This window comes from Corticium candelabrum, chromosome 14, assembly GCF_963422355.1.
Source record: "Corticium candelabrum chromosome 14, ooCorCand1.1, whole genome shotgun sequence".
Taxonomy (NCBI): domain Eukaryota; kingdom Metazoa; phylum Porifera; class Homoscleromorpha; order Homosclerophorida; family Plakinidae; genus Corticium; species Corticium candelabrum.
In genome coordinates, this window is record NC_085098.1 from 1,432,442 (window position 1) to 1,446,806 (window position 14,365).

General features: G+C 38.2%; 1 protein-coding gene across 2 annotated transcripts in view; it reads left to right on the forward strand.

Annotated features, from left to right (window-relative positions):
* The window catches only part of LOC134189596 (protein KIBRA-like), a 41,450-nt gene that overhangs the window by 15,699 nt on the left and 11,386 nt on the right, over nt 1-14,365 (forward strand). For both annotated transcript variants that reach the window (XM_062657914.1, XM_062657915.1), the window contains exons 11-23: nt 5,978-6,042; nt 6,093-6,164; nt 6,600-6,681; nt 6,739-6,821; nt 7,055-7,144; nt 8,915-9,485; nt 9,538-9,578; nt 10,490-10,576; nt 10,635-10,721; nt 10,788-10,899; nt 11,193-11,264; nt 11,333-11,413; nt 13,288-13,377. In XM_062657914.1, coding sequence (XP_062513898.1) covers nt 5,978-6,042; nt 6,093-6,164; nt 6,600-6,681; nt 6,739-6,821; nt 7,055-7,144; nt 8,915-9,485; nt 9,538-9,578; nt 10,490-10,576; nt 10,635-10,721; nt 10,788-10,899; nt 11,193-11,264; nt 11,333-11,413; nt 13,288-13,377 — 1,533 coding nt within the window. The remainder of the gene's footprint in view (nt 1-5,977; nt 6,043-6,092; nt 6,165-6,599; nt 6,682-6,738; nt 6,822-7,054; nt 7,145-8,914; nt 9,486-9,537; nt 9,579-10,489; nt 10,577-10,634; nt 10,722-10,787; nt 10,900-11,192; nt 11,265-11,332; nt 11,414-13,287; nt 13,378-14,365) is intronic.

Genomic DNA, 14,365 nt, shown 5'->3' on the forward strand with positions numbered 1-14,365 from the left:
GGACATTCGACCCATAAGTCGTTATCAACCAAAAACGTCTACTACACCACTACTGTAAATCGTTTAAGAAATTTCTTAAATTGTCTATGACATCATAATAAGGTAGACCAATGATCTTTAACTAGTCCTAATCCATCATCCTGATTTGACTTTCCTTTTCATTGAATCCAAATGGCCTCCTTGACTTGTCTAGTAAAGCACCTACTTTCTGTTGTTAACGCTGCGCTGTTATTCCAGTCCATATTGTGATTTTTTTCTCAACAGTTAGCAGCTACTGCATTGGTGTTAAAGTCAGCCCTGACGGATAGCCGATTTGTGTTCATATTGTCTCTGTTGTAAAATTTTTTTTAGTTTCTCTCACGTACGACTCTTTGCAGTCTTGGAATGGAATTTGCTATATCACATTGGTTTGCTTAAAGTTTACACGGAATCTTTGTATCGCATAGCAATGATCTAACAAACTACTAACAGACAAAACGGGCAAATCCTAAGCAATAACGTCAGCATCTAACATTAATCTACTTTGCATCATACGAGCATGGTAAATTTCCAGAAATTAACAGACAGTTGCTGCATTAAATTAGAGTACGCTTGTCGCAGTTACTACTTTAGACGCCATGGTTTGTATGGTATCCAGACTAGCAGGAGTCCAAGAATCATACATTTCCACTGCTAGTAGGAAGAACAAAGCACCACTGTCAGCGACTGCTTCTTTGTATTTGAGATCATTTTCAAGTTCATCAGCTGCTGCAGTTGAACGGGTGGAATTTGCACTGTTGGTAGCAGATTTCAAAATTCCATTGTGTTACGGACGGTAAGGTTGAAATAAACAGTATGTACAGAAAGTTGGGATGGCATCTGTAGATGATCCGACAGCTCTCGAGGAATTACGTCAACACCATCCTGAGCAATGACTTCCCAAATGGATAGAAAATACTCCACCTGTTTTGACAGTTACGTCATCTTTGGTCTTAGCGTGCCTTTGAGCATTTCCTCCAGGTACAAGTCCAGGTTGATCTAAACTACGGTGCCAACACCTTTTAGATGTCATTGATGGGTCTACGACACCTTTGGCTAAAGATTGTGTGGACCGTTTGACTCAGTTCATGTGCTTCCTCCTCTTTTGTCGCTCAGACACTCAAATTCCTCCCTGGATTACTGGAGCTCCACTCACAGCCTTGTACGAAAAACAAGGTTGGATCCGACCAATTGCCGTTGGAGAGGTTTTGTGCTGTATGGCAATTCGCCTTTGCTGCTTGTCTGTAAAGTCAAAGTTGCCAGATGTTTTCATCCCTACAGGCCAAGTTGGAGTTGGGGTCAAGCATTGAGTTACATGACAACAACGAAGATCTTTACTATTTAAAAATTGACTTTACCATTGCCTTTAACGAATGCAGTCGATCTACCTTCCTACAACGATGACATGTTGAATTTCCAGAGATCTTTGCATGGTATCAATGGTCTTATCATTGTCAAGGGGAACTACGTATTAGCAATGCTTCAATCAGAGCATCTTCAGGCATTCAACACAGAGACCGCCTAGGCCCTCTGCTCTTTTCTCTAGTTGTCTTAGAGTTATTGGATGATCTTGTTCCAAGGCCCAACCTGCTGCTACAGCTATGGTACTTGGGTGATGGCGCCTTTGCAGGAGAACATAACTCTCTTGCCTCTTTGCTAGACCTACTGACGTCCAATAGTCTTTCTCACGGTCTTCAAATCAACATAAAAAATGTGAAGTATATTGGCCAGCTGGCGACAAATCTTTCAAGGAATTTCCTCCCCAAGTGCAAACAATAGAGAAAATTGCAGGAGAGGCTGGACTTTTATATTCGCCCATCTTTGGTTCCGACTCTTTCTTTGATCGTTTATGTGCTAAACAAGTGGATAAAGTTCTGTCTTGTCAAGAGCGTCTTTCTGACCTTGCAGACCCTCAGGTGGAGTTTCACTTGCTCCTGAGTTGTCTAAGCATATGCTAACTTAGTCATCTCGTGAGGACTGTCCCACCAGAAAAAGCTCAAGAGCAGTGTTTTCAATTTGACCATGCCCTTTGTCAATGCCTAGAGACAATAGCAAACTTATCTCTATCTCGTCAATCTTGGAAGCAAGCAACTTTACCTGTCCGTCTAGGTGGTGTCGGTTTGCATGAAGCCTGCAACACAGTTTTAGGGCTCTTTGGGTAGCTGTAATTTCACTAGAAGCTTGACTAGTCATTTACTGGGATAAACTGCTTTTTGTCTAATTTAGTGCTAGATCATTATAGTGTGCCCAGCTCTGAACAAATTAGTTTCCCTGGCAAACAATCCTTGCAAACATCTTGATGCTAAGGCTTCCAAATAGCAATGTTGATGTCATGAAGTCAACACAATACGATCTGCACGTATTATTAGATTCTTGTGTCTCAAAGGAAATCAGGAACTGCTCGAGTCTGCTTGACACTGCACGGCTCAACACGGTGTTTACCCCTCATGCCGGGGCACGGCTTTTGGCATTACCAAACACAAATCTATGCCTAGCGATGTCTCCTCAAGAGTTTACGGTGGCTGTCCATGTTTGACTGGGTATCCAGGTTTTTCCTACACTGTCACAGTCTGTTAGACGCCCCTCTGGCACCATCATTGACCCACATGGCGATCACGTTCTTGGAAGTTGTTTTGGAGTTCTCCGGATCAAGAGACATGATGCGTTCTGTGACATCATTCATCATACAGCTCTTGTGGATAACAGTGGATAACGCTGCAGTAGTCACAACAGTACAAGACCTGGTGACATCTTCCATCCTGACTTTTGTCATGGCAGGGCAGCTTATTTCGATCTAACAATCAGAAACTCCCTGCAGTCTCGTTACGTCAACTATTCAGCCAACCAAGCTGGTGTTGCTGCTACACTGAGAATATGGCTCATTACCATGAGGACGTGTTGTTCACTGGCTCTGACTTTATCCTCTTGTAGTAGAGACACTAGGAGCATGGTCACAAAGTAGATTAGAAATTTTAAAAACATTAGCCAGGAACTCTGTTCTATCTACAGGAACTGCCATTTCTAAAGCTACACAACATCTTTTTCAGCAGTTAGGGCGTGTCTCCGCTAGGGCTTAAACATGTTTAAAAATCTTTGTAAGTCTGAACATGTTTAAGAATAATCCCGTCTCCACTAGTGTTAAATCTGTTTAACTGTAAACCTAAACAGCTTTTGCTAAACATGTTTCAGAGGTAGTTTAACGAAACTGGTTTAGGTTTAACTGTCACGTGATAGTAATGCGCGTTCCACGACGGTGTATGTTAGCTCTTTCATGCTGTTCTTTCTCTTTCTTTGGAGGCTATTGGAAGAAGACAGAATTAGGCAATGTCAGAGACGGCATACGCAACAAGTGGAGATAAAGCCTTCTGTTAGACTCTGGCAATTTAATGCCAAACTTATTTAGACAGATTGGCACTTGCCAATGTAGACTATGGTGCATGGGAGTTAGTTTAGTCTCTGTTGGAGGGGTAGTTGTTATATATATATATATATATATATATATATATATATATATATAATATATATATAAAGAAAAAGTATGTATATAGTTGTTACGATCACGAAGACATGATGGTCTATGTGACACCTTGTTTCATGCTCTTTCTACTGATAATTCCAACTGTCGATGTGAACAAGGATGCAGCAGTACTAACCTGTCAAGACCTGGTGATATCTTTCACCCAGATTTTGATCAGGGACTGCCTACCTACTTCGATCTCTCTGTCTGGAATTCTTTGCAACCAAGCTACATTGTCCAAGCAGCAACGTGTGCAGAAATAGCAGCTGAGACCAGTGAGGTGGAAAAAGACTTTCGACACAACACTTTGGTGTTAGCTGCATGATGTGTTTTCCTTCCTCTCATTGTCGAATCTTTAGGTTTATTGTCAGCTAACAGCTTGAAATTTATCAACATCATTGCGAGTATATTGACTTTTCACAGTAACTTGACTTTTAGTCAGACAATAGATTACTTACACCAACAGCTATCTTGCCAGCTATGGCACTACAACACTAAGATGATTTTGTTTAGGTTATCCCTTAGATGTAAAAGATGATGTTATTTCTTCTCCTTTGCTATATAAAGCAAGGAGTTGTAATAAATATGTATTTATATATATATATATATATATATATATATATATTTATAACATAATTTATTTTGTAATACCCCAATACCCAACTTCCCTCTGAACATCTAAAACTTCTAATTGCATACGTGCGTGTAACAGATTGGCTTTGTAGCACCATAGTTTTACAGACAACTGTTCTAATATGTTCTTGAAAGCTTGAGGAAGCGGTATCCCGCTGGTTGATGATGCCCTTGAACTATTTCTCTCAAAGTGTCTAGAGTGAAAGAGGATATGAAGCCCAGAGATTCAAAAGCTAGTGGATAGAATAGACCACCTGCTACGATAACATTGGCTTCATGTCTGGCATCTTTTTCACATTCTGTTGCTTCTGCTGCTGCACCAGGACTGATTGCTGCTTTCAATAAATCTGGATGATACACATCTCCTGGTCTGCTTGAATCATAGCCTGAGCAGTTCTGTTCTTTTTTGACCAGCTTGGAATATTACTTCACAAAGAGCATTGTGACGTTGAACACGTAGCATACCCCTAGGGCAGCTGATTAGGTGGTCACCAAATGGATCGATTGTAGCGCCACATCAGCATGAAACAAGACCGTGGAAGAGGAAACATCGGAATGCCAAGCCATGTCCGGATCGCAATTACGAATTCATGCAGATGAATGGTGAGGCCTAGATTGGGGTTGGGTAATGCCCGCAACCAAGCCCCTGCATAGGTCAACGAAATTGGGTTCAGACGAGCTTCGTCTCTTAAACTCCCATTTTTCATTAATTAAGGAATTGAAAATATTGTAATGTATCTGTTTCTGAATATTCTGCTGAGGAGCTGTGTTGAGATCCAAAGTGTGCATTGCAGGTACTTTCTCTCCAAGAATACTGACTGTACGCTTCACTTTTGCCTTGAACTTGAAAATCAGGACAGAATACCTCTTCAGCAAATTCAGTGTTCGAATTGCCTGCCTTTCTTAAGAGATTCTGAATCAACTTTGGGTGGTATTGCAACTTCCTATGAAAGCATCCGCTGATGAGGTTAGTGCTTCTCTGAGACCAAGACCTCCTGTACGAACTGGTAGTGTTGCTTGGAGCCACGAGGAATCCAGAATAGATGAGCGAGTGATTAGTTCAAGAGAATGTCGTCAACCTCTGTCAGAACGAGAAAACTCACTGTCTGTCAGACCAGGTGTTACAGTCTGCAAAAGGTTATTGACCTTGCAAACTCTCATGCAATTGCACAAAAGGTGGAATTCGACCTGGGTGTTGTCTATGTTATTGAGATGTGATTGAATATCGAGGACTTTGTCTATCTGCTTAGCGACCGTGTTTTGAAAGAAATATATGACCCATAGACTGGTGAACCAAGCAATTCTAATCTGTCTGTACGCCTGTGAATTTCAGTAGGAAATTGAGGGAACATATTGTCCCCTGATGGCCAATAAATCTCGCGTTTATCCAGATTGATGTGAAGATCAAATTGAGGACCTTTTGCTAAGAACAATTCTAATAGAGAAGAGATGCACTCTCGATCACCAACAAATGTGCCCTCATCCAGGCACCATAGTTGCAGATCTATACCAGGAGCATTGCTGATGTCGTCCAGAAATTCTAGTAATACCATGCAAAATAGCATTGGACCTAGTGGATCTCCTTTTTGAGCGCCAGCAGTTGACAGGATGCGATGTTTGCCAATCGAAGTACTCCTGGTATATGTATAGTTGAAACTTTAGGTCTTTGGCCAAGCCACGTCATACCTCCATCAACAGTTGTCCATCAAACATTGGCTTTATAATTTATTATATATATATATATATTTATATATATATTTCTTTGAAAAACGACACTGCCTTTCATCAAATGATGTCTTTTGTGTATAGCTTTATATGAGTCCTTATCGTAAGCCTTCACTGAAAGAACAGGAGTATGAGAAAATCCAATTGAGGTATGAGATAAAACTCTTTCTGATGCAAAGTAAAGTAATTGTTTTCTCAGAATACGAAAACTTGAGAACAGATTGGCCAGCTTGGACGAACTGTTCTGCTCTGGTGACAGAGACACTGACAGGTAGACTTCTTTGTATAAGCAATTAATGCATGCTTGTGGTTTCACTATTGACAGCACACTTTATGATTATTATTATTATTACATTTACGTTGCACACATATAAAAATAATTTTGCTCTTTTCCAAGTGAAGAGCTGTATTAGCAGATTGAGATAGTGCTTTAGAATGTCAGTGCTAGTACAATATAGTGATGGCTGTTACAAAAAAGGGATGTAGTTGTTAGGTACATGGACTGCATGTACATGTACATTAAATATAATGTGGCATACGTGAATTCTAAGGAGTAAACTGCTGGCTTGTTTGTCTTTGATACTTTGTTACAAGAAGTTAGTGTAGCTATCACTGATTCTGTTTCTTCATAAATTCTTTAATGATATTAAAAAATTTATTGCTAGATGTAGGGCTAGCTGCTACACTAATTTACTTGCATTACTAGAATGCTGCTTCTAAGAGAAAAAGAAGAACTTCTTCTAGATTTAAAGAAAGTGGATCCAAGTATGAAGACAGAAGAGGAGCGGGTAAAATATTTGTGCTTGCATGTAGTTTTATTTCTAATTATTCTCTAATCCTGTCAGAAGCGGCTACAATTTGAAAAGATGCGTCTTGAGAATGATCTGAAGTCATCACAAAGTGTGTCACAACGATTAGTTGAGGAGAGGTACATGTGGACAGTTTAGGGTGTGGTGGGGTAGACAGAACACAACTTTTGCAAGAGACTATGTAACACAGTGGGGATATATCAGAAGGTTTTGTAGTAGTTTCAATTTTCATACTGCATAAAACTTACATGTAATTGTTGGCTTAAAGATGCATTTTACTGAGATTTGGAAAAAGTGGGACACTTGAAGATCTCTGGTTGAGTTGTGATGCTTGAATGTTTGAATGTTTTAGACTTGCTTTACAAGAAGAAAAGTCAGCATTGCTACTTCAGCTGAGTGAAGCTAACAAATCAGCTGCACAGCTTGAAGTTCAGCTGCTAAGGTAAGGACAACAATCACAACACAATTTACTGAAGTTTGCAAGTAAAGGATATCATTGGTCTTAAAAAATTTGTTAGCATTTATTATTAAAACTAGCTCACCATTCTGTTCTCCGCACGGGCAAATTAGCTATTAATAGTACTAATGGTGTACTATTTTAGAAAGTTTTCTAGTTTTGTTATTTATTAATTAAGATATCATGCCAATTTTTTCTCAAACAGCTGAAAACAGTTACAAGAGCTATTCCATGGTATGCGCATTTGCATAGAGAACTTATCCATCATGAAACGAGTTGTGAAAGACAACGCCGCGATAGTCTGTTACTATACCGCTTCAGTACTAGGAAACCATCTAGGGTCTGCCAACTTTCACGTGTTTCTTGCTCTACTGTTTATTGAATTCTCCAAAGACGACACTGGAGAAGGAATTCAATGCAGAGCTTCTTGTTGAAGACCAAAAAACTAGCTGAAAACTATCGAACAGCTTCAATTAGTGAACATGATGCAACAAAGAACAGCAAATTAGCAAACAAACTTGCACATTAGCTTGCAGCGCAGGAAGTTTTGGTCATGCAGTTCTTCCACCAGCAGAAGAGAACTTCATGACGCAAGTATTGCTACACGATGCCTAAGAATTAAAACTCTGCTGCTAGTGAAGCTAGAAAAACGAGACTCTGGGCACCACGGTCTCTCAATTGGCCCGCTAGCTCACCAGATATTTTGCACGAAATAGAAAACTTCTGGGCGGTCATCAAGCGCCGTGTTGAGCTTCCTAGGTCTCAAAACGTTTATGAACTGGAAGACGCAATCTAGGCGGAGCGGCACTTGCTCACGTCTTGTGATCGCAAATGCGCCTTTGTTATCACGAAGAGCTACGCTAGCGAGGGTAATGCTATCAAAACTGAAAGGAGGACACAAACTACTGATGCGCACTTGTGAGTTTCCAAATGTCTAGCAAACCTACGAGCATACGCAATAGTTCTCTTCTATCTAAGAAACGTACGTGACCTGAAAACGGATGCGTTTCTGCTCATGCTACCCATGGCCATGCCTCCAAGCGTAAATGTGTCAATAGTCTTGGTGCAGACTGTAGTTGTAGTTAATTAATTAATTAATTTATTGTTGTATGTCTTCATGAAATATATCTCATTCACCCTGTTCTAATTATTTTGAATTGTATCTCTGAAGAATTCTGATGAAGAATTTTGTTCAGAGTATATCCCGTTCTGAGATTATTGATTACTAGTTATTATCCTGTTGAAGATGAAAAATATAACAAAGTGTTCCATTTAGAAGAAATCCCATTGATTGGATTATTGATTGTTAGTTAATATCTTGTTGAAGACAAACAATGCGTGATCCACATATTTTGTAGCTAGAGATGGCTTGTAGCTGGCATTAAAGCCCATTGTCAACAAATATCTTGCAAGAACTGGCAATTAAGTTAGTTTAAATACAAGCTTAACGTAAGATGTAGAACCAAACATTATCCCAACATAATTTAGTTTCAACTTAAATTTAGCTTTAGCAAAATTTTGGTATACTCTAGTATTGGTAAGGGTTTGTAAGGAGATAACAATTAAGGACATCTCATTTACATTGAATATAATGTTCAAACTAGTGATTGCAGAGACCTTTGCTTTTCAGTTTTACTTTCAATTAATTAAAAATGACCTTGGTTATCACTATTGACTTATGATACCATAATTAGATATATGTGCAATGTATTTGTAGATATGTATGTAACATAGCTGGTCATTTTGTTTTTGCAGTGAACAAAGTCGCAGCCTAGCAAGAGCTGACTTACTAAGTCAAGCAGACAGTCATCATTCTTTATTGTCGGACATATCCGATGATCCATTTTTTCAGGCTATACATAATAAAAGCGAAGTAAATGGAGACTTACCGTTTCAATCATTGTATCGAAGAGTTACAAATAAGAGACCGAGTCAAGTGCTATCACCAGCTGGTAACCATTATGTTAGAGACATACAGGGACCAGTAAAGCAGATAAATCCTGACATGGAAAAAGCAGATGTTGAGCAGAATTTATCACAGCAAGAATTGCCATTGAACTTGACAGACACAGCGACCAAGCCATTTGGAGGACATGGGGATCAAATTGTTGACACAGATTTAGAAAATGTTGCAAGCAGGATGCAGTCTGAACAAGAACATCGTTTCAGGAATAACCGGACTTTTGAAACTGATGCAGAATCTATGCAATGTGTGTATGTTGAAGAAAAGTTACACATTGGGCCAGCGATGGAAACAGTTGCTGCTTCTCCTTATGAGACTTCGCAGCAGCCACTTGAAATTGAAGACTCTCCCAACAGTCCAGATGTGTGATTAGTTGTTTTTCATATTCAGTTGACTTGAATTGTTTTTTGCTTAGGATCCTGAAGAATTTCTTGACCAAGCTGAAATATTTGCAAAGTTAGCAATAAAAGTGTTTAACTAATGAAAGATATCTTGCATGCGCAAGTTTATGAGAACAAGGTTGTGGTAAATATCAATAGAAATGTTGTATGCAATCTATTAGTTAATTGCATTCTGTATGTATATTTAATGATGTACACTCATTGCGCTTTTCATCTGAATGTGGAATTGTGATAAGATTGAACAATTTTCTAGACATGGCAAGTTACTATGTGCATATGCATTTGTGTCACTCACTAATTAGTTTGCACAAAGAAGGTTGATTGTAAATATCAGAAGAAGCCTATTTGCTAATCAGATTTTTACATATATAGGTACATATCTGTTGTAAACACATATGTACTTATATCTGTAAATGTTTAGACATCTAGAGCTCTCTATGTAGCATGTAGGTCTGTTTACTGAAATTTAGTTAGACTCCATAATCTGAAGATGCAAAATCATTTTGTTTAAGCTGCTTTCAATTATCTGCTATATTCAGAATTATTGGGAATCTGATTGTCAACTTGACATGAAATTGTGCCTGACTCAATCATGTAGCTTGACATTTAAGATTTCTGCTTACATCTCGTCAATAAATTTGTCATTTTTGTATGGCTTGCTATTTTACTGACAGACACTTGTTGGTGTTGTTGTTGACAATGACATATTTGTTTACTTTGCTGTGGTTTTGTACCAGTTAGGATATTTATATAATATATAGTTATTAATTATTATTTATTTATTCTACAGCCTGATGTTGATTCTTTTGACGATAATAGTTCCTGTAACAATAACATAGGTTTATCAGTTACCCACAACTGTACAATATGGTTGTCATATGTTGCATTGTATGTATTGCAAGAAACGGAATTACAAGCAAGTTTACAGCAGTGACATTATGGTTTAACATTTTGTTGTTCATTTAGCACTGATCCTGCAGTTATCCCAATTATGAATGAAGTTTTCAAACAAGACTTAAATGCTGAGGCTCCTCAGCTGCAAGTTGCTATGAGGTTGCTTGAGTAACTTTTTCTAGATTTGACACTTTAGCTATATAGAATTATGATCCAGGTATGAGATTGAAAGCCATCAGCTGCTGGTTTCTGTGTATGAAGCTCGAAACCTAGACATTGAAGGCATGAACAGTGACTGGAAAGTGTACAGAGCATACATAAAGCAGTGTTTATTGATCACCTCTGTCAACATGGGTATTAATGTTTGTAGTTATGTTCAAGCGACTTTCATTCCCTGTAAAGTAGGCCCATTCCGCAGTGAACCAGTGGTGTACTCAATTAGCCACATGTTTCATCATGTATTTGAAATTCCAATTGAACCGGTAAGTGGTATATATAATTGATGATGTTGAACTGTTCTGTAGAGAGTAGAAAGTATAAACATGACTTAAAATTGTTAAGGTACGTAATAGTCACAATACTGTGCGAGTGAAGTTGAACGAATTGTTGTATTGAATTATAATTTTATTTTTGAAATTAGACACTATGTGGTATGCATATGTACTGATTGTTTTTGCACAATCATGCCTATGTTGTGGTTTTCAGTTACTGTGTATGCTAACATTTTTTATCTATTTTTCATCTATCTTTATTCAAGTTATCTACCATGTTGCAGGAATCTCTTCGGGACCAATCTCTCCAGATAACGCTTTGGCATTCTTGTGAAACTGGCAAAGATGACTGTCTTGTGAGACTGCCGTTTGAATAGTTTTTCTGCATTTATTGTGTCAGCTATTGTTTTGCATCTGTTTTTAGGGTGGTACTCAAGTTGCCCTTACAGAATTTACAGAAATGCCTTATGTGCCATCCAAGTGGTATAATTTGCTGTCTATAGAGGTAAGACATACAGAGAAGATGCAATGTATTTTTCTGCATGTATAAACATACTACATGTATTTGACATTGCTCGATCGTATCTCTGGGTATTTTCTATGACCAACAGGCTTTTGTGTGGTGGTTAAAGTTTCTTTGTTTTAAGTGAAGGGTTTGTTTGCTGTTGTTTAATCTGGTTTTCTGGAAGAATGTCTTTCACACTTATGTTTTTATGTTCAAATTTTTTTCTGCTCTAAAACTTTTGCTTTTAGCTTTTGCTGTGATGATATTTTACTAATGTACTTATGATTTGTAGAGATGACTTCAGTGTTGGTCAACTCTGCTTACTCAACTTAGGTACCTTGATCTTACTTAATAAGTTGGCACTATATGACTTTCCATGATCAACATGCAGGACAAAACGAGTTGTATTTCCACCTGAACTACAAAACTGGACCAAATCTTTACATTATACTTTCTCTTTTTATTTATTAATTTGATGCTTATTATGGCAATCCAGGACTTCACTATTTTCTTAAGTTTTAATTATATTGTTTTAATTTATGCATACTGTTACTGTGCTTTCATACAGTCAACCTGAGTTGGCCCTAAGAAATCAAACCAACTTATCAATATCTTTTAGTATGCGAGTTGAGTTAGTGAGCAACCAATACTTGAATGTGGCATGGCTTTACATGCATAAGTTAGTAGAAAGTTGACTGAATGGCATTTGTTGGATTTCAGTAAGCCTTTGACATTATTCTTGGCAGAGAATTCTTTGGTTACTGAAAATCTTTATGTAGCATTTGATGCTGGATAATATGGTAGGATTTTCTTATGTTTCATGTTATTATCATGCACATACACTAGAGGTGAATTCATTTCTCATAAGTTGTGGGCCATTATCAAGAAAGGTTTTATCTGTAACCCACAACCAGAAAAAAATTATCGCGATTATTATGATTTAGGATGGTTTTTGTGGTGTCTGCATATGTTTGGTAGTGCAAAGACTCAGTAATTGTGCAAATGTGAACTGGACATGGTCCAACATCTGTTTTGCATTCTGCCTGTCTTTCTTGGTCATTTGTTGAGAAGATCATGCTGTCATTTTGAAAACTTGCATGATTTGTTCATGAAGACTGCAGAGGAAACCCATCACGTGGTCTCCCTCCCCGCATGGACCATCCATAAGTAGAATATGGAAGAGATGAAACAGCAGAGGAGCAGAGGTGAAGTTGACTGCTTCTATATCTCTGTGCTTGGAAGTCTGATGTGAATACACTGTATTTCACTTATCCACAGGACCCATTTTGCATTTAGTGTGTTTTATAGTGCGCAGTGCTGATGTACCTTTGTTGAAAGCACATTGCTTTGCTTTTACTATTTGAAACTTTTCAACAATTGTTTAGTTGGTGTCTATAGACCTTTAGCATCTTACGCTTTAGGCAGCATAATGAGAACTGTACATGCTCAAATATGACATGTTCACTACATTTTTAGTTTGTTTGCCAGTTCAGTTTTTATGGCAAAAATCTCGGCATAAAAAATTTAGTTGGTTGGGTTTAGAGAACACATAAGTAAGTCATGGTCAGGTCATAGGCTGCTTTGTAAATATGAGGTTTTACTAACCAATTCATGACAGCAGATTGCAGAAACGAATTATTGTAATAGCATTCTAATGTGCCTGTGCATTTAGTTTGTGCAGAAATAATGCATTTTCTGTATTATTTATTTCTGAATTTTGATGGTGACAGGAGCTCTCAACAGTATGGCCGACTTACTCTTTAAAACTTTAATAGATGATTAGTAATTTGAGAAGCCCTGTTGTTCATAATTTCTTAGTTTAAATCACTGTTGGTATGTGGTTCTACTGTACTGTGTATATTGTGTTACGTTAGGATGTGGAAGATCTCACAGAGGGGAGAAGAAAGAGAAGGTACTCTCTTTCTGTTCGAAGTCCTTTAGCTGTGATGAAACAAACATCTCAGGTAACTATATATCTTTGTTATATTTAATTTGGATATATTCACAACAAGCTTGAGCTTTTACTGGGATCATTTCAAAGTTTGTGCCAACTCTCCTCAACTCTCTATTTAGAAATATTTTATTGTGTTTCTGCCACAATAACAAAATTAGTTACCATTTACGTTGTTTACCATAGCATGTCAGTTGAGTTAGTAGCAGTGAGGCAGTGTGAGTGCAAGAGACATAGTTTTTCTGTCATCGCTGAAGTGACTGAACAAGAGTAAACGGCGTACATCAAGCGAAATATTGCATGGCAAAAAAGCAGAAGAGATCAATCTATCCACATTTGCGTTGACTGAAATCTGCCAAGATCATGTGTTAGCAGCCAGGACAGTGAGGAATGGGTAGTGAGATTTGATAAAGGGAGGAAATCGATTAATCCATCAAAGACGGTGAACGATCAGGTCGTCTTGAACATTGACATGGAAAGAAATGTGCTTGCTGTTGACGAGCTAATGCAGCAAGATCATTGCTTTAGCTGCGAAGAGGTAGCTAAAGACGTGAATTTCCTCTGTATTCGGTATCATATTCTTTCATAGCATTTTGGATACAGAAACATTGCTGCTAAGTGGGTGCCACAAATGCTGACTGATGACTAGAAGCAAACACAAATGAATGTTGCTCATCAGATGTTAGCTCGTTATGGTAGGGGGCAACAAATTGCAGCTATAGACGAGATGTAGTTGATGGTGTACGAACCTGAGTTAGCTTTTAGAATGGCACCATCCAGGATCTCCTAGACTGAAAATTTAAGCAGATGGCAAGCAGACTGAAAGATGATGGCAATCACTGCCTTTGATTGGGAAGGTGTACTGATTCAGAGTAATGTGCCAGCAAGTCAAGGAGTAAACAAAGACTACTGCAAGAGTATTTTATGGACATTCTACAACCATCTTTGCAGAAGAAACGACCACAACTTCTGCAGGCATGCCCACACTTTTTACAACAATG